This window comes from Heloderma suspectum, chromosome 5 (genome assembly GCF_057233095.1).
Source record: "Heloderma suspectum isolate Gila_16-S chromosome 5, 16-S_ref, whole genome shotgun sequence".
In the NCBI taxonomy this organism is placed as follows: domain Eukaryota; kingdom Metazoa; phylum Chordata; class Lepidosauria; order Squamata; family Helodermatidae; genus Heloderma; species Heloderma suspectum.
The window spans coordinates 99306988-99331164 of record NC_139462.1 but is presented as its reverse complement, the minus strand read 5'-3'; the positions used below and the strand labels follow the sequence as shown (position 1 = coordinate 99331164).

The following is a 24177-nucleotide window of genomic DNA, read 5'->3' as shown; positions in this document are numbered from 1 at the left end:
AGACTCTGTAAATGCATGCTAATATGGGGTATGCCAGGGGTCAGCAGCACAGCACCCATAGGCACACATGTGCCTGCCAAGACAGCCCCCCTCAAGCCCACCTGTCAGACCCCTCATGACTCCCTCCTCTCAAATCAGGTTTTTTTCCTCCTTCTATCATCTTCTCTTTTGCCAGCTACGTCTCTTACCTGGTTGTGAGCTCTATTCTATCGCTAGTTTCCACGGGTTCCACTTCCTCCTTTGTCAGCTACGTCTCTCGCGTGGTTGTAGGAGTGGGGAAGGAAGTATCAGGTGAGAGGAGGAGAGTGTGGCCATGGCTGCAGCAGCAGCGGGACAAATGAAGGAAAGGAAATCTCAGGCTGGGGAAGGAGGAGGCAGGATGAGCTGTGGTGTTTGCTACAACTATTTTGGAGGTGAGTCCCTTGAGCTGACTCTGGGATATTCCTGGGTGAGTGCAGTAGTGATTACTCTGGTGAGAAGCATTTGTGAGTTAGCTGAGCTCTCTCCACCCCCGAAAAAAAAACCGTGCTCCTTTTTAAGTGAGTGGGAGAGCTATTGCTGTGTCTCCGACGTGCATTTATGTGTGTCATCCTGCCTTTGTGACTGAGAGGTGGCATGATGGGCATTCCCCCTGCCCACAAGAAAAATCCATTGTTCTTCTTTGAGTGCGCAAGCTATTGCTGTGTCTGCTATGTGTGTTGGTGTTTGTGTGTGTCATCCTGCCCGTGTGAATGAGTGAAGCTTTTGACAAAGTGCCCCATGATATCCTGATGAGCAAACTAGCTCAAAGTGGGCTAAATGAAACAACAATCCAGTGGATCCACAGTAGGCTACAGAATTGGACTCAAAGAGTGCTTATCAATGGGATCTTTTCAAACTGGGGAGAGGTAACGAGCGGGGCACTGCAGGGCTCAGTCCTGGGCCCAGTGCTCTTCAACATTTTTATTAATGACTTGGAGGAGGAGGTGCAGGGAATGCTGATCAAATTTGCAGATGACACAAAATTGGGCAGGATAGCTAATACTTTGGAAGACAGAAACAAAATTCAAAGTGATCTTGATAGGCTGGAGCGCTGGGCAGAAAACAACAGAATGACATTTAATAGGGATAAATGCCAAGCTCTGCACCTAGGAAAAAGAAACCAAATGCACAGTTACAAGATGGGGGATACATGGCTCAACAACACTACAAGCGAGAAGGATCTTGGCACTGTTGTCGATCACAAGCTGAATATGAGCCAACAATGTGATATGGCTGCAAAAAAGGCCAATGCCATTTTGGGCTGCATTAATAGAAGCAAAGCTTCAAAATCCCTGGAAGTACTAGTTCCTGTCTACTCAGCACTGGTTAGGCCTCATCTGGAGTACTGTGTCCAGTTCTGGGCACCACACTTTAAGAAGGATGCAGACAAACCGGAGAGGGTTCAGAAAAGGGCAACAAAGATGATCAGGGGACTGGAAACAAAGCCCTATGAAGAGAGATTGAAAGAACTGAGCACGTTTAGCCTTGAGAAGAGAAGACTGAGGGGAGATAGGATAGCGCTCTTCAAGTACTTGAAAGGTTGTCACAGAGAGGAAGGCCAGGATCTCTTCTCGATCATCCCAGAGTGCAGGACACGGAATAATGGGCTCAAGTTACAAGAAGCCAGATTCCGGCTGAACATCAGGAAAAACGTCCTGACTGTTAGAGCAATATGACAATGGAACCAATTACCCAGGGAGGTGGTGGGCTCTCCCACACTGGAGGCATTCAAGATGAGGCTGGACAACCATCTGTCAGGGATGCTCTGACTTGGATTCCTGCATTGAGCAGGGTGTTGGACTCGATGGCCTTGTAGGCCCTTTCCAACCCTACTATTCTATGATTCTATGATACTATGAAGGGATGACTGGTGCTCCCTGCTACAACAAAAATCAAGTGCATCTCCTTAAGTGAGTTTATTTTTATATTCTTAATGATAGTTTGAATACATTCTTCTAAAAGAGTCTAACCACTTTGGTGTTCTTGCTTTCTTCTGTGCCACATCACTGAGCACCCCAACAGTCACATGACCCTATGGCAGTCAATTTTGTGGTGGCACCCACAGCACTTCGTCAAAATTCCAAATGTGGCCACTTCCAAATTGCCTGCCCCTAATGAATGCTAATAAGGCACACTTGCTAGTTTACTGAAACTCTTTGCTTCCCTCCAGATTGCGCGTAACAAAATTGCACCTGAACAAAAACCTCCAACATTTCTCCTAACCTTTCTTTCCAGGATAAAGTCAATGTCAACTTAGGTTGAGAACGCACCAGGGAACTTTGCTAGTGATGCTGAACCTCTTTTTACTTGCCTCTAGATGCCTAGAGGAACCTCCAAAAGGTGCCTCAAATTGGCAGCAACTCTAGTTATTATGCATCAAAGATCTCAGTGGGCCTAGAGTGGGACTACTTTAGTCTGGATCCCACCCAAGGTGAATAAATCAGATTTTAGCATCCTTTCCCAGCACCATTAGTCAATTTAAACTTTCTGAGCAAAACAAATTGATCCAATACAGTCAATCATTCAGGAACATTTGAAATACTATTCAGTCAAAACAATACAAAAATCAGTTGCCGATCAATTCAGATCTTGCCTAGTTAATCAGACTGAACGAAGGTAAATAGTTCTTTTCAATCTATAAAGCATTCCAAACAGCACCATTCATACAGACCCGAAGTACAGAGCATTGCTATTATAAACACTTCAGCTGACGGAGGTGGTCTCGGACTTGGTGTTGAGGACCCCCAGGATGATGGTCCTGGGGGATCTCAACTTCCATGCCGAGGCCGCTGTATCCGGGGCGGCTCAGGACTTCATGGCCGCCATGACGACCATGGGGCTGTCCCAACATGTCATCGGCCCAACGCATATAAAAGGACACATGCTTGATCTGGTTTTCTCGACTGGGCAGGAGGATGGTGATCTGAAAGTAGAGGAATTAACATCTGTCCCTTTGTCATGGTCAGATCACTTCCTGCTGAGGTTTAGACTTCTGGCGGCCTTTCCCCTCTGCAAGGGTGGGGGACCTATTAAAATGGTCCGCCCCCGGAGATTAATGGATTCCGATGGATTCCAGAGGGCTCTGGGGGATTTTCCTGCTGGTATGGCTGGTGCTCCTGTCGAAGCCCAGGTCGCTCTGTGGAATGCAGAGATGACTCGGGCGGTTGACACGATCGCACCCAAGCGCCCTCTCCCTCTGAGCAGAGCCCGGCCAGCTCCTTGGTATACACCTGAGCTGAGGGCAATGAAGCAAGAGGGGAGACGGCTAGAACGCAGGTGGAGGAAAACTTGTGCTGAGTCTGACCGAACACAGGTAAGAGCCCACTATCGAGCCTACTCTGTGGCGGTGAGGGTGGCAAAGAGGCAGTTCTTTTCCACCAGCATTGCATCTTCTCAGTGTCGTCCGGCGGAGCTTTTCCGAGTGGTTCGCGGCCTGTTACATTCTGGGCCAGGGAGAGAGACGGTGGAACCCTCGGTAGCACGCTGTGACGAGTTTGTGAGGCACTTTGAGGATAAAGTCGCTCAGATTCGTCATGAATTGGACACCACGATTAATGCAGTTCCATTGGTAGAGGCGTTCAGAGCACCATCTGGTCCAGTTTTATTGGATGAGTTTCAGTTACTGAGGCCTGAGGATGCGGACAAGGTGCTTGGCCAAGTCCGATCGACCACTTGTGTGCTTGACCCTTGCCCTTCATGGCTTATTAAATCAAACAAGGAGGGGTTGTTCGGCTGGGTCCAGGAGGTTGTAAATTCCTCCTTGAGAAAGGGAGTGGTGCCTGCCGCTTTAAAGCCTAACCTGGACCCAGAGGATGTTAACAATTATAGGCCAGTGGCCAACATCCCCTTCCTGGGCAAGGTGCTTGAGCGGGTGGTTGTAGGACAGCTCCAGGCACTCTTGAATGAAACGGATTATCTAGATCCATTTCAATCGGGCTTCAGGCCTGGTTTTGGAACGGAAACTGCCTTGGTCGCCCTGTGGGATGACCTCTGCCGGGAGAGGGACAGGGGGAGTGCGACCCTGTTGATTCTCCTGGACCTCTCAGCGGCTTTCGATACCATCGACCATGGTATCCTTCTGGATAGGTTGTCTGGGTTGGGAGTTGGAGGCACTGCACTACAGTGGTTCCGCTCCTACTTGGATGGCCGATTCCAGAAGGTGGTGCTGGGGGATTATTGCTCTGTGCCATGGCAATTGTGCCATGGGGTTCCACAGGGCTCTATTCTATCCCCCATGCTGTTTAACATCTACATGAAACCGCTGGGGGAGGTTATCCGGAGGTGTGGGCTGAGGTGCCATCAATATGCGGATGACACCCAGCTCTACCTCTCTTTCTCATCAAAACCAGGTGAGGCAGTGGCTGTTCTGAACCAGTGCCTGGGCACGGTAATGGACTGGATGAGGGCTAATAAACTGAAACTCAATCCAGACAAGATGGAGGTACTGTTAGTGGGTGGTTTGTCTGCCCGGCTAGGTGATATTCAACCTGTTCTGGAGGGCGTTGCACTCCCCCTAAAGGATCAGGTTCGTAGTTTGGGGGTGCTCTTGGATCCAGAACTGTCACTTGAGGCACAGGTGAACTCAGTGGCACGGAGCACTTTTTATCAGCTTAGGCTGGTATACCAACTACGCCCTTATCTGGACAGAGATAGCCTAGCTACAGTTATCCACGCTCTGATAACTTCTCGTCTGGATTACTGCAATGCGTTATACGTGGGGCTGCCTTTGAAAACGGTCCGGAAACTTCAGCTGGTCCAAAACAGGGCAGCAAGATTGTTAACAGGGACTGGCCTGTGAGCTCATATTACGCCAGTACTTTTCCAGCTGCACTGGCTGCCAGTCCATTTCCGGGCCCGATTCAAAGTGCTGGTGTTAACATTCAAAGCCCTTAACGGCTTGGGGCCAGGTTACCTGAAGGATCGCCTCCTCCCATATGTGCCTGCCCGGACCTTAAGATCATCATCAGCGGCCCTTCTCCGTGAGCCCCTGCCAAAGGAAGTGAGGCGGGTGGCTACTAGGAGGAGGGCTTTTTCTGTTGTGGCACCCCGGCTCTGGAATGAGCTCCCTAGTGAGGTTCGCCTGGCGCCTACATTGTACTCTTTTCGGCGCCAGGTGAAGACCTTTTTATTTTCCCAGGCATTTTAGTTTTCTAAATTTTTATCTTTGCTGTTTTAAATCTGTATTTTAAACTCCTGTACTGCTGCTAGGTTTTATTGTGGTTGTATTGTTATATTGTGGTTTTAATGTTCTATATATTTTAAATTGTTTTATTGTGTGTTGTTTGGTTTTAGTTTTTGTGAACCGCCCAGAGAGCTTCGGCTATTGGGCGGTATAGAAATGAAATGAAATAAATAAATAAATAAATAAGAGAGCAGTAGACCCCAATTAACAAAAATACAATGTTCCAGCCTCCACCCTGAAACCACCTGAGCCACATTGTTATAGTGTTAGTGTTACTCTAGCACACCTCTTCAATGCACAGCCTGCAGCCTCCACCCACAGCAAGCTTTTGAATACTGGAGCATGAAAATAGGTGGAGACGTTGCCCCAGTAACAATCCAATCAGCCTCAGTCTGACTACTAACAGAAAAATAAAAAAAGGCTCATCAGTGAGAACAAGGACAGCTCAGCCCGAGAAAGCCAGTAGGAGCAAAGGATAGTCTTAGCATGGAGAGGGAGATATTCCCCTGGTGACAAAGCAAACAATAATTCTTCCTTCCATTCTTTGGTCATCAAATAGTACTATAACACACACTTGTAACAGTGGTTCATGAATGAGCGTGTAGAGCACGCATGACAGTGGCATGCTATTTGTCTATTAGTGTACTACTACAATTTGTATAATCTGTATTTTTCCTCATTTCTGTTGTGATCTTACATTGCATCCAAAGCTCAGGTTTGCTGTGATTAATTGTCTCAAATCAGAAGAGTTGCTTAATGGTAGGCATAACACACTACAGTAAGCACACTGGAGCCTACAGGACACAGGCAGAGAACATAATGTTCTTCGATGTGGATGTATACATGTCAATGTGAGCAATTGCTTCCCCCACTCTCACTATCCATACTGTGCCAAGATAGTGCCTATTGTACCATTGCCAGGTATGGCAGGTCCTTTGCCTGGCTTATTGTGGCATTCACATTGTTGTACCTGAAATATTCCATTGGGGGACCCCATCCAGAGCAGGGAGCATGTTCTCTGTAGTAGGGATGTGCACTGGATTCAAAGTCCAAAGCCCGAGGAGAATCGGGCCACTTTGCTCCAGTTCTGTTGGGTCTGAAAGTAAAGTCAGCCAACAGAACAAAAGCCACTCCAGAATGACCCATTGTTATCAACTCATGTTTCAAAAAAGATACACACCTGCAGACTTTGTCACCAAATAGCGTCTTTTGCTTTTGTTTCTCTACATGTATGTAAAATTCTCATACAGCCCTAAACATAGGGGAATAAGTGCATTTTCTCTTGGATACCCTCAAAATGTCAAAGTTGCTCTTGCACAAGCACCCTTTTGGCTGTCTTTCTGAAATTTGGCAGGCTTGATCCCCTCAGAAAGGACAACTCTCCCTGACATTTTCATCCAATTTTGCCAAGAAATAAAAACATTATTGGTAGTTCCCTTTAAAAAAAAAATCTAAATCTAAAGGCACATAACATAAAACTCCTGCACCTATTTTTCTGCTCCTAAGGGAAGCAGAAAAAAGGCACATAAATCATAAAAATGATTTATGTGCCTCTAAATCTAAAGGCATATAACATAAAACTTCTGCACCTATTTTTCTGCTCCTAAGGGGCTACTATGCCTGCAACTATCACCCAATTATGACAAAGAGGAAACATTATGGCCATTTTTTTAATTCCCCATGATAATCAATGGGAAGCATGAAGCCTTGGTTTTCTGAACCTCAACTTGAGTTTGGTACGAAGTTGAAGCAGACTGACTCTGAATTGATCTAAGCAGGAGTGGGCCATTTTTCAAAGCTCTCTGATCCAAAGTGTGGGGTTCATGCACACCTTTACTCTGCAGCCTTTCAAACACAGCATTTCAGCAATGCGCCTAGCGCCTTTTGAAGGTATAAATTAGATTTCTTGTGTGCTCTAGGACAATGTTTATCAACCTTTCATATCTTACGTCCCACCAATCACTGTGTTAAAGAAACTGGGTCCCAACATGATAGAAACATGGAGCAAATTTTTAGTAATTATATGAAAACCCTGTGTCCCACCTAGACTACTTCTGCATAGCACTAGTTGAGAACCACTGCTCTAGGATTTTGTTGGCTCACAGCAATTATTTTTGTGAGCGGTCATCATCTCCTACTGCAAATGTCCCTTCCATTCACCATGACCCACACTGTCATTTATTACCTTGTCTTCCTCAGGCTCTTGGTCATAATTATATGAAATACATCTACTGGATAATATACACGATGTGCGAGTAACAGACACCAAGAGGATGTTTACGCTATGTCAATTAAGATACATTTTTTATTTTTTCAGGTGATTCTATGAGATCATATCAAATGATTAGTTCTTGCTTTCCATTAATTACACTTATGTATAGCAAACTTGTCTCTGACAACCAGATAGCAACATTTTGTCTTGGATAACCAGCATTGTTAGGTTAGGCTAAAGGAACACTATCTGTAGTTTTCAAGTTTAAAAGAAAAATGAATACATTTAACTTGTGTGACATAGTCTTAGCCTGGGTAGATGGTAGATGTGTGCACCAACCCTCCACTTAAGATTAGAAGATCAACCTGTCAGTACGGCTGTACGGATTTTACAAAATCTGTTCTGTCTGTATTTCATGGACTGTCAGGTGCCATTTGTTCCATCATCTGCTCATTGACAGAACTGGACTCCATCCAATTTCCCGAATTTGCAGCAATTCACATTGGCACAAATTTGCACTTGCAAAAAATGGACAAATCCCCCCAAATGCACATTTTCATGCTTTAGCCTATGGGGGAAATGTGCATTTTCAGCCAGTGGTTTTTTTAATTGTACATATTTTTCTACAACTAAATTTGCATAAAATTCCAGAAATTTTTTTTAAAAAATGGTCCGCGAGTCTGTGGAATCTGTGTGACTTGGGAAAGACCAGCCAGCAATGGAATCTGTGGGTTGGACTCATAGAAATCCAAACTCATTTGATTCCATTGTGGATTTCTCTTTAGTCACTCTACCACACTCCCTCCCTCCCTCCACAGTAGGGCTGTGCATGGGCCCCCCAACCCACTTCAGAGGCCAATTCAGAGCTTCATATTTGGCCCCAATCCATTTTGGACAGATTCAAGCCCGATCTAACCGGCTTCGGACTCCGGATCCGAAGCAAGATTTGGAAATCCAAATTACTCAGATTTTACATTTCCCCATTGACTTGCATTGGAAAACAGAAATGGCTGTAACTTTTTAATTTTTTAAGATAAATATTTGAAATATGAAGACCTATAGAGGTGATTGAACCTGCCTAATTTCAGACAGTTAGGTCCAGGAGCTTTTGGGCTAGCTACAGGTTGAATTTGTTTTCAAGAAAATCTGTCAAAGCAAAGAGCTATAATTTTTTTTGTGCTTCCACATAAGTGCATGGAATTTGGGGATGTGGCAGTCCTTATGGAGGTGACTGAACCTACCAAATTCCAGACAGATAGGTCCAGTGGCATTTGTGCTAGCCATGCATAAAGTTTCCTCTTCCCCAAAACTAAAACAAAAAGTAAAAAGAAAACCTGTCAAGCCACACAGGGGATTACAGATCCTAATCAGGTGTTTAAGGTGACAATTTGGAGGTCATTATCCCTAATCTCTGATGTAGTTTTTTTAAAAATTGCAAAATAACCCCTCTCCCCTAGTACTTTCCTTTTGTCTGTCTTGAATCTGCCACTATTCAGCTTCACTTGATGACCTGAGGCTCTTAGGGGAAGAAAAATTAAACCTCTCTTTGGCTGCAGTGCATGTTACCTGGAAGTAAGTCACACAGAACTCAGTGGAGTTTATTTATTGCACTGCTCCACTTCCTCTACTCCAGGCTGGCGCAGAGAGAGAGAGAGAGACTGACCCATTCAAGGCTGGCACAGTTCTCCATGCCCATATATGCCCCTGTCAAGAGCAGCACCATGGGTAGTGGTACCCCTAAGGTGCTTCACATGTGTATTGTATGTAGTGCTTTTCCTCACAATATATATATTGGACTGTGTATGTACTGCTTTGGCCACACACTGTTTGCTTGAGCACTGTATGCTGCACTCACACAGTGCGTACACACACACATGTGTGCACATGCACACACATACATCCAAGAGCAAAAGAAAAGCAGATACAGAAGGGAGAAAAACTACCTACACAAGCGAAGGGGTGGGGAAAGGCTAACAGAAGAGAAAATATTTTTGTTTTTGTAAGAATATAGATGAAGAGTTGAAAAATGGGAAGGGAAGGAATAGTAACTGAGAAGGAAGGGGGGGAGCCGCGTAACAAGCCGTAAACAAGGAAACAAATGGAAGCCTAACAACTAGAAGAAGGATTTAAGGGCAAGGGAAGACTAAGAAATTTAAGGGAATTTAAAGAATCTAGAAGAAGGATTAAAGGGAAAGGGAAGACTAAGAAATGAAATTGAGAAGGGCTCGGTAGGTACTGGGAACCGCTGCACTAGCACAATCCAACAATAAAGAATTCTCCTTTTCTCACAACTGGGAATAGGGATGGCGGAGAAATCCGCCACGAACTCCAATGAGGCTGGATTCTTCAGACGGATTCTCCGCCGCCTGGAGTCCATGGCAGAACTGACTGCTCCCCACCACCACCCTGGTCGGGACAGACCCTACCTGGTGGCAGCTGGTCTGGTCCATTGTCTTCGTTCCGCAGTCGGGCTGCGGATGCCATTTGTGTCCCTGCCCTTGGCCGTGATAGGCTACGTAAATATTTACGTAGCCTATCATGGTCAAGGGCAGGGATGCAAATGGCGTCCTCTACGCTGGACGCCATTTGCATGGCAGCAGCCGGAAGTCTGGCTGTGGATGGGCCCACCGACGGCTCTGCGGACTTGCCGCAGAGCGGAGCCAGCCGAGGGGGATTCCGGGGGGAGAGACGGATCACCTCTCTCCCCCCCGCGGACCCCTTCAGTGGATGGGTAAGTAGGTTTCGTACACTCCTAACCAGGAAACAAAAGCAGAATCTCCTGTTATATACAACCCCTCCTCCACCACTGTAATTGGAGACTGCTGGGTTAAAAGTTTGGCCCTATTGGAACCGAAAGATGTCACTTGCCAAGGCTCAGTTCCCTCCTGCCAATTCCTTTCCCTCTCCCTAATCTCAAGCAAATTGTTACATTTCTCCAGACAGGCATCTGGGCTTCAGAATCATCTGGATCGGTCCAAAGCAATATGAAGCAATTTGGATCAATCCGACCTGCTTCGGACCAATCCGGATCTGATTCAGATCCAGACTGATTCGGTCCAAATCACCCCGCTTCATTTGGAATTTGGATCTGGAATCAAAGCAGTGCACAGCCGTACTCTGCAGCATTTAGAGGAATGAAACCAAAATATGCTATTCGGAGACAAAGTCTGTGGGAGTGTATCATATCCAAAATACAAGTCAGTAACAAAGCGTCATTCTGGAGAAGCTTCAGTTCTGTTGACTTTAGAGGGATTCTGCTTGGAGTTCAAACTGCATCCAAATCTAATGCACATCCCTTGTAGATGGGAGGGACACATCATCAGTGACTCACTAGGGAGAGTGAAAGAGAAGCATGTGAGCAGCTGACAAGAGATGAAATAACCTCAGGAAGGAAGACCCTCATTAAGAAAAGTGTAATGCAGGAGGTAATGGTAACACTGGCTTATGTAGGGACCAATGATTGCAATATCTTATTGAATCCAGAATGCTTTTGGTGCCTTATGAGATCTCCAGGCCCATTTCATACATGGAAAATACTTCTGAGTCGATCATGTGAAACCCACATCATCCATAATAACCCCACATTTCATGCTTAAAATCAATTTAAAAAAATACATGTCATGGTTTCACACCATTTCCCATAGTTCTTCCCATTTAGGACAGAGGTGGGCAACTTGTGGCCCTTCAGATGTTTTGGCCTACAACTCCCATCATCCCTCACCATTGGCTATGCTGGCTATGGCTAATGGGATTTGTAGGCCAAAAAATCTAGAGGGTCACAGGTTGCCCACATTTGATTTAGAAGTTTAATATTTGAAGTAACTGTCAGGGAACTGAAAAACTGTCAGTCATACATGGATGATGGAGCAAAAAGCTGGGAAATATAACACCAATCTAGAATATACAGAGGTTTTTGTTAAACACATTTTACTGTACACTTTATCATTCATTTCTATTGCAACCAATTCCCTTCTTTCCGAAGATCTTCATTACCATAGTTACTTGTGTGCCTTCTACTAATGCATTAAGAGATATGGCCAACATCTGCTGCTTCCTTTTCATGGAAGACAGCTGTTCATGCAGCATAGTGATATGTTTCCCAGAGTTGGGAGGGGCCCTTATTCATTTAAAGATTGTGTATATGTATGTGTGTGTGACTGCACACTACTTTTATTCAAATGTCCATTACAGTAGCTAAGTGCAGTGTTAGTGCAAAAAATTATGTCTCTACTACCCGTTCAGGAAGAAACCAAGGATTTGCCTGCTGGATACCTGAATGTACAGTCAGATTCTTTTGACGATATGAAGAAACTGTAAGATTCTTGGACTCTGTGGTTCTCTTTGGCACAGGAGGTTTGACTGCCTGGCCTTCTGGCCTAGGCCATTAATTATATATTCCAAACTCAACAAAAGTGATTGAGACAGGAATATATATTTTTGAAAACCACGTAATAGCTACTGGCTGATTAAAAACAAAACAAAACCCTGAGCCTGGTGACTAGTTTGCTGCACCAGATAGGAAATCAGGATTTTCCTCCTACTTAGAGCCTAGAAAATTTCACTGACCTATTTAATCTGCACAGAAGATAAGTTCAACTACTAATTCTGTTGCAATGTCTGTGTCCGTACTGCAGCAAGGACAATGGCAGCTGTTTGTGTCATGTACCATCATCCGTCTTGAACAGGATGGTACCAACATAGGTACACAGAAGGAAACAGCCTAAATGTAGCCTCCAGTATAGTTAAGGTAAGTGTGGTGGGTGTAAGCTTCTGAACCAAAATAGGGAAGTCACCTGTAGGGATACATAGAGCTCCGTGCCTGGTTTCCTTGAAGAGCATCAAGAGGACAGCATACGGCAGCCTTCCCTCCAGATGTTTTTGACTAAAACTCCCAGACCTCCTGATGATTGTCTCTGCCAGCGGGGGTTGATGTGAGTTGAAGTCCAAAACATCTAGAGGGTATCAGATTGGGAAAGGCTGCCTTAGGGTCCATCGCACAAATCAGAGGCTTTTTAGTTATGCGGTGCCTTATTTTATCCCATGTGAATTAAGTGCTGAAGAAACAGCCAGACAGAAAAATTATGTCATACATAAGTCTGTTTTAATCTGGTGGAACTGGACCTTCCTTGGTTCACACCTGAGCTGTTCTTTGTTGTGCAATATATTGCACAGGTGTTTGCAAGTAACTGCCACCAACAAGGTCTTAGCAAATGCAGGACATCATTCAGTGAAGCCATAAGCTATGCCGTGCAGGGCCACCCAAGACGGACAGGTCATGGCGGAGAGTTCTGACAAAATGTGGTCCACTGGAGAAGGAAATGGCAACCCACTCCAGGATTCTTGCCAAGAAAACCCCATGGAACGTATCACAAGGCTAAAAGAGATGACGCCAGAAGATGAGCCCCTCAGGTCAGAAGGTGTCCAATATGCTACTGGGGAAGAGCGGAGGGTATTTCCAAGTAGCGCCAGAAAGAGTGAAGCGGCTGGGCCAAAGCCGAAAGGACACTCAGCTGTGGATGTGTCTGGTGGTGAAAAGAAAATCTGATGCTGTAAAGAACAATATTGTTTAGGAACCTGGAATGTCAGATCAATGACTCAAGGTAAGCTGGAGGTGGTCAAACATGAGATGGCAAGACTGAACATCGACATCTTGGGAATCAGCGAACTAAAATGGACAGGCATGGGCGAATTTAATTCAGGTGACCATCATATCTACTATTGTGGGCAAGAATCCCTGAGAAGAAATGGAGTAGCACTCATAGTCAACAAAAGGGTGGGAAAAGCCGTACTGGGGTACAATCTTAAAAATGATAGAATGGTCTCAGTACAAATCCAAGGCAAGCCATTCAACATCACAGTAATTCAAGTCTATGCCCCAACCACTGATGCCGAAGAAGCTGAGGTTGATCGGTTCTATGAAGACCTACAACACCTTCTAGAACTAACACCAAAAAAAGATGTCCTCTTCATCATAGGGGATTGGAATGCTAAAGTAGGAAGTCCAGAAATCACCGGGATAACAGGCAGGCATGGCCTTGGTGTACAAAATGAAGCAGGACAAAAGCTAATAGAGTTTTGCCAAGAGAACACGCTGATCATAGCAAACACTCTTTTCCAACAGCACAAGAGACGACTCTACACATAGACATCATCAGATGGTCAATATTGAAATCAGATTGATTATGTACTTTGCAGCCAAAGATGGAGAAGCTCCATACAGTCAGTAAAACAAGACCTGGAGCTGACTGTGGCTCAAATCATGAGCTTCTTGTTGCAAAATTTCGGCTTAAATTGAAGAACGTAGGGAAAACCACTAAACCATTCCGGTATGACCTAAATCATATCCCTTATGAATATACAGTGGAGGTGAAGAATAGATTTCAGGGATTAGACCTGATAGACAGAGTGCCTGAGGAACTATGGACGGAGGTCCATAACATTGTTCAGAAGGCAGCAACTCAATCCATCCCAAAGAAAAAGAAATGCAAGAAAGCCAAGAGGCTGTCTGATGAGGCTTTACAAGTAGCTGAGGAAAGAAGGGAAGCGAAAAGCAAGGGAGAAAGGGGAAGATATATCCAACTGAATGCGGAGTTCCAGAGAATAGCAAGGAGAGACAAGAAGGCCTTCTTAAATGAACAATGCAAACATTGTTCAAAATATGCCAACAAATTTGGAACACTCAACAGTGGCCGCAAGACTGGAAAAGGTCAGTTTACATTCCAATTCCAAAGAAGGGCAACGCCAAAGAGTGTTCAAACTACCGCACAATTGTGCTCATTTCACATGCCAGCAAGGTGATGCTCAAAATCCTACAAGCTAGGCTTCAGCAGTATGCGAACCGAGAACTACCAGAAGTACAAGCTGGGTTTTGAAGAGCCAGAGGAACTAGAGATCAAATCGCCAACATTCGCTTCATCATGGAGAAAGCAAGAGAATTCCAGAAAAACGTCTATTTCTGCTTCATTGACTACGCTAAAGCCTTTGATTGTGCGGATCACAACAAACTGTGGCAAATTCTTAAAGTGATGGTAGTACCAGACCACCTTATCTGTCTCCTGAGAAACCTGTACGAGGGTGAAGAAGCAACAGTCAGAACCAGACATGAAACAACTGAGTGGTTCAAAATTGGGAAAGGAGTACGACAAGGCTGCATATTGTCACCCTGCTTATTTAACTTATATGCAGAGTACATCATGAGAAATGCTGGGTTGGATGAATCAGAGGTCAGAATTAAGATTGCTGGGAGAATTATCAACAACCTCCAATATGCAGATGATACCACCCTAATGGCAGAAAGCGAAGAGGATCTCAAGAGCCTCTTGTTGAGGGTGAAAGAGGAGAGTGCAAAAGCTGGTTTGAAACTCAACATTAAAAAAACGAAGATCATGGCATCTGGCCCCATCACTTCCTGGCATATAGAAGGGGAAGAAATGGAAGCAGTGACAGATTTTACTTTCTTGGGCTCCAAGATCACCGCAGACGGTGACTGTAGCCATGAAATTAAAAGACGCTTGCTCCTTGGGAGGAAAGCTATGGCAAACCTAGACAGCATAGTAAGAAGCAGAGACATCACCTTGCCGACAAAGGTCCGTCTAATCAAAGCTATGGTTTTCCCAGTAGTAATGTATGGCTGTGAGAGCTGGACTATAAGGAAGGCTGAGCGCCGAAGTATTGATGCTTTCGAACTGTGGTGCTGGAGAAGACTCTTACGAGTCCCCTGGACTGCAAGGAGGTCAAATCAGTCAATCCTAAAGGAAATCAACCCTGAGTGCTCATTGGAAGGACAGATACTGAAGCTGAAATATTTTGGCCACCTAATGCGAAGAGAAAACTCTTTGGAAAAGACCCTGGTGCTGGGAAAGACTGAAGGCAAAAGGAGAAGGAGACGGCAGAGGATGAGATGGCTAGATAGCATCACCGATGCAATGAATATGAACTTGAGCACGCTCCAGGAGAGAGCGCAGGACAGGAAGGCCTGGCGTGCTATGGTCCATGGGGTCACGAAGAGTCGGACACGACTGAACGACTGAACAACAATAACAATGATTCAGGCAAATTTCTCTTCATCTTGTCACGTTTAAGTGTGGTGCTCTTGTATAAATTTTTTAAAATTATTTTTAAAATGAGGTTCTTTCAGAAATTACATGGCTATGTTAAGATCAAAAAACCTGTAAAATTCCCCCACTGCCAACAACAAACGTTCCATGTACTAGTTGGTATTTCTTCCCATCCTATCAAATTTTAAGTTATAAATATTATAACGCTCTGATGCAAAATGTTCCACTAAATATTTAAAAGTGATCCACCCCATCCCCATCACTTCAAATGTTTTTTTTTTCCTTTAACGAGATGATCATTCAGCCACTCCTGAAGAACCCCACTCTGGACCCCAAAGTATTGGACAACTGCCACCCAGTTGCAAATATCTGCTTCTTGGAGATATTTGAGAAAGTGGTTGTGGCCCTGCTCCAGGCACTCTTGAAGGAAACTGATTTTCTAGACCCATTTCAGTTTAGGTTCAGACCAGGTTTTAGTACTGAATCAGCCTCATGGATGACCTTTACTGAAAGAGGGAGAGTGCAATCCTATTACTCTTCTTTGATCTCAGTAGCTTTTGATACTATTGACCATGGTATCCTCTTGGACCATCTCTGAGAGTTGGGGGGGGGGTAGGGGGCACAGCTTTACAGTGCTTCTGCTCGTACTTGAGGTGCCGGTTACAGCAAGCAGCTTTGGGTGATTATTTTTAAGCCCACTGGCAGTTGTGCCAGGGAGTGACACAAGGTACCATCTTGTCCCAGTGCTTTTCAGCATCTATATGAAGTTATTGGGAGTGGTTATTAGGAGATTTTGAGCACGGTGTCATCGATATGCTGATGATGCTCAGCTCTGTTTCTCTATTACATCTGAATCAGGAGAGGTCATGCAGGTCTTGGACCAATGTCTGGATACAATGGTGGCTACATGAGGCCAATAAACTGAGACAGAATACTAGTAAGATGGAGGTCCTATGTATAGGCAGTCCCGAGGTCTGTGACTTAAGCAGTTTCCCTATTCTGGGAGGGGTTGCACTCCCCCTGACCAGGTACCTAACTTGGGGTTGCTCACATAACCTTCATTATCTCTGGAGGACCAAGTGGCTATGGTGATAAGGAGTGCCATTTACCAGCTTTGGCTGCTGTGCCAGGTACAGCTGTTTCTGGATAGAAAGTGACCCATGCATTGGTAATCTCATGTCTTGACTACTGAATTGTGCTCTATGTGGGGCTGCCCTTATGTGTGGTCCAGAAACTGCAGCTAGTGCAAAATGCTAGCAGGTACCATATAACACCATTGCTGAAATGCACGGGTGTCAGGGTGGACACTGAGCCCATAGAATCCCAGAGTAGTTCTGATTCTGAGGAAGAGCAGTCGCTCCTGGGAGAGGAGCGCGCTCCTCTTTCCCAGGGCCAACAGCTGACGGAGATTCCTCCCACCAGCATTCCTAGCTTAGATAGCAGTCCAGGGAGTGACAGAGCGCGGATAGCAGACTTGGTGGACGCGCGACGCCGACGCAGAGAGCGGCGCCAAATGGAGGGTGCAGAAAGGAGGCGTAGTGCCCAGTTGGCGCGCAAACAACAGCTGCACCCAGAGGATCCAAGGGAAAAGGGGAGGGACTCTCCCTAGTCCTTAAATTCAGGGGTCTGCCAGTAATTCTCTTTCAAACGGGGACCAACTGTTCCAACTTAGGGCATAGGTACTGTGCTGCTCAGATCTAGTTGCAAACGGTAGAGCTGTTAAGTTGTAAAAGAATAAAGCTTTGAAAGGAATCCTTTTGTCTGTGTCTGGACTTGGCTACTGGATTAGACTGAGAGAGGCCTCCAAGGAGCCCTTGACAGCGGACTGCTGCTAATGCGTGACCAGGCCAAGATTAAGGTTTTGGTATTAACCTATAAAGCCCTAAACAACTTGGGACCAGGATACCTGAGAAAACACCTTCTCCCATATAGACCTGCCCAACCACTGTGATCATCATCAGAAGCTCTCCTGGCTGTGCCACATCCTGCAGATATCCATCTGGTGACAGCCAGGAAAAGGGCTTTTTCTATGGTGGCACCCACTCTCTCGAAAACTCTCTCCCTACCCCCAGAAGTAAAACATGTGTCAACCGTGAAGCAGTTCAGGCACATGTTGAAGACTTTTTTACTCACCTCAGCTTTTGATGATATGCAGTGCCTGTCATTTAGATTTTCTGCTTGTTTTCTGATGGTCACTGGTTAGATTTTAGTTATATTTTATATTATGGTTTTAATTTTGTATACAGCCTGGATATATTTTACACAACAGGTGGTATAAAATGTTATTAACTAAAAATAAAATTATCAGGACAGTTTTCAAATTGAGTCCCAGGGAGCTCTAGAGTTCCTTGAAAGCTTAGCAGGGGTTCCTCAGTAATAATGCTAAACAAGTTATTCTGCAGTGTCACAGCTGGCAAGCTGCCAGTCTTCTCCAATAATGTACAGCCACAGGAGATATTTGACTAAGTTCTAGGGCACATTCTTATTTCATCCTGGGCAACTATATACCCCAGTAGGCCTGCCCCCTATATAAAATGACTATGCCTGAAATACACCCTAAAATATTTCGCAATCTGCAGGGACTCCTCATCATACATAAATCAATGAAAGAGGTTCCCTATGAAAGTGGAAGGTCTGAAGAACATTCAGATAAATTGATCCTCCTAATTCCAGAGATCAGCCTTCCCCAACCCGGTGCCCTCCAGATGCTATGGATTACAGTTCTCATAATCCCTGAACATTGGCCATGCTGACTAGGGCTGATGTGAATTGCAGCCCAAAACATCTGGAGGGTACCACGTTGAGGAAGACTGTCTTATATCTATCTATGCCTTCTTAAGAATACTGCTTAGTTACAGTAGGGTATAAGAGCTAAGGGGTTGTGAGAATGGATTCATGGAAAAAAAGGGGGTGTGTGGAAGGATTTGAAGAAAGTTCTCATCACACACAGGTCTTCTGGGAGACAGTTCTAAGCTTATGGGGCAGCAAAAGCAGGGTCCTTTGAGGAGCTGGAGAACTTCTGATGGCAAAGGATGGAGGAACAAATGTCAAAGAGATATAAGAGAAGAGGGAAAGAGCATGGAAAGTTTCCTACTTCATAATCTCCATCTTCTGTTGGGCTGGAAGCGAGATCATAGAATGATAGAATAGTAGGGTTGGAAGGGGCCTACAAGACCATCAAGTCCAACCCCCAAGATGGTACAGCTTAGAAAAGACTGCTGGAATTCCTACTAGGTGGCAGAAACTATTGTATGATGTCTTCTTTGTGGCAATGAGCACATTTCTTAGTGATGGTGTATTTATTTCGGTGTATTTTTTTATTCATTCCACTATGTTAATGCCCCTGCCTTTTAGTCACCAGACTATTATAATAAAGCTACAGCATTCTCTTCACCCAACTGTGTGTGTCACCAATCCTTCCTTCACCATTTGCCTAGCAGCACAATTAACGGCAGATTATACCTTAATATTTCTTCCTGTCCTTTGCAGAAACACAGCCCAATATGAATGGTTTTGTTGATCTGTACACATACTATAACACAGCAGTGTTTAACCTCTTCCAGCCCGAGGGCTGCGTTCCATTTTGCAGAAGCTCTCGGAGGCTGCATTCCAGTGGTGAGTGGGGCTGAAGGCAAAGAGAGTAGGCCAAAGTGCAAAGCCGCAGGGCCAAAAATACCGGCATATTTTAGCGTAAAGCTCTTATTGCCAGTAACTAAGTTTTATTCCCCATTTTAGAATGGGGAATAACTGCCCAAAAACCAAGAAGCCACCCAACAATGAGTTGTCAAATGAAAGGGGGGAGAGCCAGGGGAAGGGCGCATGGCCCTCTGGGGAACGCTAGAGGGCTGGATTTGGCCCCCAGGTCTGAGGTTCTGCACCCCTGCTATAAAACTCAAGTTCATGCATATAATTAAACTTTTAAAATAAAGGACAATAGAGCAAACTCCTCAATGTATCTCTTCTTACATATTCATTTGAGTCTGGAACCATGGACAATTTCTTCCCCTTGAATCTTTAAGCTGAAGGTACCTGGCACATTTCTTGATAATAAAAATACAGATGTACATCTATTAGCTTGGGGTGGGGGTGAGAAGCATCTCTGCCAGGGTTGATGAAGTAAAATCAGGGAGTGAGGATACCTACTGTAAAATGTTCAGTTGGTGGGAAGATGTTAAAACTGTGTGTTCCTATGCCCCCAAGAACTGCTGCCCAATCATAAGAACGTAAGAGCCATGCTGGGTCAGACCAAGGGTCCATCTAGTCCAGCATTCTGTTCACACAGTGGCCAACCAACTGCCTGTGGGAAATCCACAAGTAGGATATGAGTGCAACAGCACCTTCCCATCCATGTTCTCCAGCAACTGGTGTACATAGGCATACTGCCTCTGATACTGGGGGGGGCATACAGCCATCAGGACTAGTAGCCATTGATAACCTTATCCTCCATGAATTTGTCCAATCCCCTTTCAAAGCAATCCAAATTGGTGGCCATCACTACATCTTGTGGAACTGAATTCCATAGTTTAACCATGCGCTGGGTGAAGTACTGCCCTTTATCTGTTCTGAATCTCCCACAATTCAGCTTCATGGGATGACCCCATTTTCTAATGAGAGGGAGAAAAATGTCTCCCTATCCACTTTCTCCACACCAGGCATAATTTTGTACATCTCTATTATGTCTCCTTCACTTTTCTTTTCTCTAAGCTAAAGAGTCCCAGATGTTGTAGCCTTTCCTCATAGGGCAGTTGCTCCCACCCCTTGATCATTTTAGTTGCCCTTTTCTGCACTTTTTTCAGCTCTACAATATCCGTTTGTAGGTGCAGTTCCCAGAACTGTACACAGTATTTCAAGCATGGACGCACCGTACATTTGTATAAGGGGAATATGATATTGGTAGTTTTATTTTCAATTCATAACTCAGTCATTGCTGAGCTATGAAAAAATTATACACTAGAGCAACATTCGCCAACCTGGCACCCCCCAGATGTGTTGAACTACAGAGCCCACCACCCCAGCCAGCATGACCATGTGTTGTAGTCCCACGGGTTGGGGTAGGTGGCACTGGAGCCTTAATTATTTTAAAATTATTATTTTAAAACATGTGCCTAGCTTAGAAAAGCTCTCAGTTCCCATTTATTATCTTATGAAGGGCGGGGGGGAGCATGCCTTAAGAAAAATCAGCTGGTGCAGGTGTTTATACTGAACACTGAGCTGAGGAAGTACTGCCCAGAATAAAAATGATGCATCAAGCAATTCCACCCCTCCACTTAACTGTTTTGTAATTTAAAGCTAATTATACCTAAGCTGCAAAATTAAACATTTCTTAGGCAGTTTCTAAATATTCCTCTAACCTTTGTCAGTTTTAATTGTGTAGTAATAGCTTATTTCTTCCCTCCCCAGTTTCCAAACTACTCTCCCTCCCCAATCCCTGCCTTCCTCTCAAAGTCTTCTAACAAGCAAAAAATGCTTACTGAGTCTTTTCTCTCTCTCTCCCCCCACTCAATATTTTTGTACCCAAGGAGCAACATGTTTATGAAGATTCATTCACAAGAAGCATTAACTGTGTTGTCATCGTTTCCGTTAATGCCTTTGAAAGAGAAGATGTGACCATAATCTGTTAAGGCTCTCCCTTCCCCCCCTTTAAGTCAACCAAGACTATCATACAAGCCTAAGAAAAGGCTAGTCAGTGGTGTTTCTAACTGGTGTCCAATAGCAGTCTTCTGAAGCATCAAATCTGCACACTTCACACAGATGGATAAATGTGATAGCTATGGAAGAATTCAAGCACCTTTTCACATTGTTACATGGGTGTTTTTTTTAACCACCATAGGTACGACACATCTGCTATATTTATCCCCGCGCCCCCAAACACACACAGGATAATTTCATCTATATCATTTAAAAGGTAAGACATGCTCCATTGTTAACTTGCATTGCAATTTAATATATTTATGAGAAGTAGAAACTGGCACAATGCACATTACTATGAATTATTAAAGGCATTGAAAGAGGATAATTGATTTGGTTTCGTTCTTGTTAAATCTTTTATGGACACTTACAAGCAGCATATTTACAATGACCAACGAAGAACAGCTTCTTTAGGGTCAGCCTGGTGGAGATCTCTTTACAGTTTACATTACCAATCCAACAGGCTTTCAAAATCCCTGTAGGAGCATCCCAGCTGTTCCATGTGTATTCAAAGGGCACAGATTTTTCAATGATGCCTATCCGAATCTATTCAGAGCAAGAGAAACAACAACTGAGGATTTGGAGGGAGGAGGCAGGGGTTGATTAAGCTTCCTTTTTCTGACCCATTACTAAAACAAAGGTTTTGTACAGCAGTGGCTTCCCCAAGCAAACGCTCCCTTTGGACAGCCATTTCATTTAGTTTGGGAAATCAGTTGAAGACAATTTGTGCACAGAAAATCTGTTGCTTCTACACCAAGTGTTGCCAAAAGGAAGAACATAAACTTCCCTTCTTAATTGCTTTGCATGGCATATATTGGAGACTGGAAGGAAAATGCCTTCATTTCTTTGAGAAAGAAATCCAGGAGAACCTTTCTAGCAGAAAACACTCTGAATTTTACCTGCACCTTCGAAAAATACTTACCTGGAAGGAAGTCCAGCTGATCTCGGGGGAACTTATTTCAAGCGCTTCAAGATCACTGACAGATACTAAAGATGTCTACTAAGCAGTAAACCCCATTAAACCCAAGGTGACATATTGCCTAGAATTTGCAACCTTACACCACAATCCTAACCATGTGTACTCAGAAGTACAAGTCACCATTTTCAATAGCACTTTGTTCCAGGGAACTGCAATTTGAGTTTCAGCTGTGCAGTCTGAGCCGAGCATTCTTACCCAGAAGTAATTCCCATATACCCCCATCCTAAGCATGTTTACTGAAAAGAAGGTACTCGAAAGTGTGCTTAGAACTGCAGACTCAGTGGGATTTACTTCAGAGTAAATATGTGGGGGGGGGGGGAGAATCGGGCTGTCAATCCTGTAACATGCGGATGCTGCAACCGTCTCTAGCGCTTCCCATGCCGAAGAGAGAAAACTTTGCTTTTTTTCTGAGAGATTGACAGCCAGGTTTCCCATGCAGGGTTGCTCAGAAGAAAATCCCCAAGTCTAACACCTCAGGCTGCAATCCTGCACCCACTTACACATGAGTAAGTCCCATTGAACTCCCTGGGTGTGGACTTCTGAGCAGACATGCACAGCATCCCTCTGCCTGTCTGCCATCCTAGGCACCCTTACTCCGAAGTGACTTCAGAGTCAAGTCTGCTTAGGAGCAGGCTGCGCACAGGTCTAACAATCACCCGAAACACGTTTAATCAAGAGCAGGTCTGGCTGAACTCAGTGGGTCTTTTCTCCGAAGTCGGGATCCAGCCGTTGGCTCCTTTTTACAGAAAGAGAAGTTCTTTTTTTGACTCACGGGGAGGCAAGTCGGGTTGCATCCAACCTCCGCCTAACTGGCGCCCCATTCATTTCAATGGGTCTGCTCGAAGTAGGGCGTACACAATCTGTTTGCTGAACAATTCCTATTGCTATTACTATTACTGCTATTACTATTGCTGCTATTACTATTACTGCTATTACTATTACTGCTATTACTATTACTACTATTACTGCTATTACTATTACTGCTATTACTATTACTGCTATTACTATTACTGCTATTACTATTACTGCTATTACTATTACTGCTATTACTATTACTCTACGAGGAGTGTCAGCAAGTTGGTGCACTTTCCCTCCCCCACCCCCCTGCCAACCGGGTCCCAAATCAGCTCGGCAAAGGAAGAAGTGAGAAAGTTAAAACACACACAGATATCCGAGCGATCGGACCCTCGGTGAGAAGCGGGAAGAAAAGAGCTGCCAATACGTTTGTAAACAAAGAGGTGCAGCAATGGAGCCCAGTCCGGGGCCATGTGAACCAACCGCTGGAGAGACCGGGCGAGGGAAGGGGGAGTGTTTGCTAAGCTTTTAAAGAAATAGTAGTAGTAGTAGTAGCAGCAGCAGCAGCAGCAGACACTTCGGAGTTTCCTCCACCCCCGCCCGAGCTACTCACCAGCTCCCCAAGCGCACCGTCAAGAGCAGGAGCAAGAGCCTCACGCCGCTGCGGGGACTCCACAGAGGTAACGGGAAACAGGGGCACGACCACGACTCCATGCGCCGTCCGGGCTCCCGCTTCGCGGGCTGGCTGCTAGGCGCGCGCGCGCGCGAGGGCTTCTGGCTGTGCCCCGCAAATGCCCGCGCCGCCGCGCCCTCGCCCTCGCCCGCGCCCTCCAGCCGCTACAACAGCAGCGGCACTCGAGCAGCCCCTCATCGGACAGGTAGCAGCAGCGGCGTCTTGGGAAGGGACTCGTCGAGGCGTGACCGCCCAATCCGCTCCTTAGGCTGCTCCATCAGTTATCCCGGCCACGAATCACAAGGGCCGAGGGGCGGGGCTGTCTTTTTATTAGAAAGGGCGGGCAGGAGGGAAACTCGAGGAGGGAAGAAGGGAAGCAGCGAGAGCGGGGCGGGTGTCGAAACCGGCGCGAGAAGGGGAAGCTCGAGGCGGGGGAGCGTTTAGCCAGCTGCGGAGAGCTTGGTAGTAGGGACGGGACTTGCGTCAGGGTGCGCTCAGTCGATGACCGGCCCGTGTAGGTTCCGCCCCGTGCCGCGGGGGGCCTGCTTAGCTGTTTGCCAGAGATACCCT

The 24177-nt window shown here is 45.3% G+C and overlaps 1 protein-coding gene across 1 annotated transcript in view; it reads right to left on the bottom strand.

Moving 5' to 3' along the window:
- The window catches only part of GABRG1 (gamma-aminobutyric acid type A receptor subunit gamma1), a 122746-nt gene extending 98939 nt beyond the window's left edge, over positions 1 to 23807 (bottom strand). The window contains exon 1 of the mRNA XM_084856858.1: positions 23548 to 23807. Within this exon, the coding sequence (XP_084712984.1) occupies positions 23548 to 23648 (101 nt within the window). The 5' untranslated portion in view covers positions 23649 to 23807. The remainder of the gene's footprint in view (positions 1 to 23547) is intronic.
- Positions 23808 to 24177: the final 370 nt, after the last annotated feature.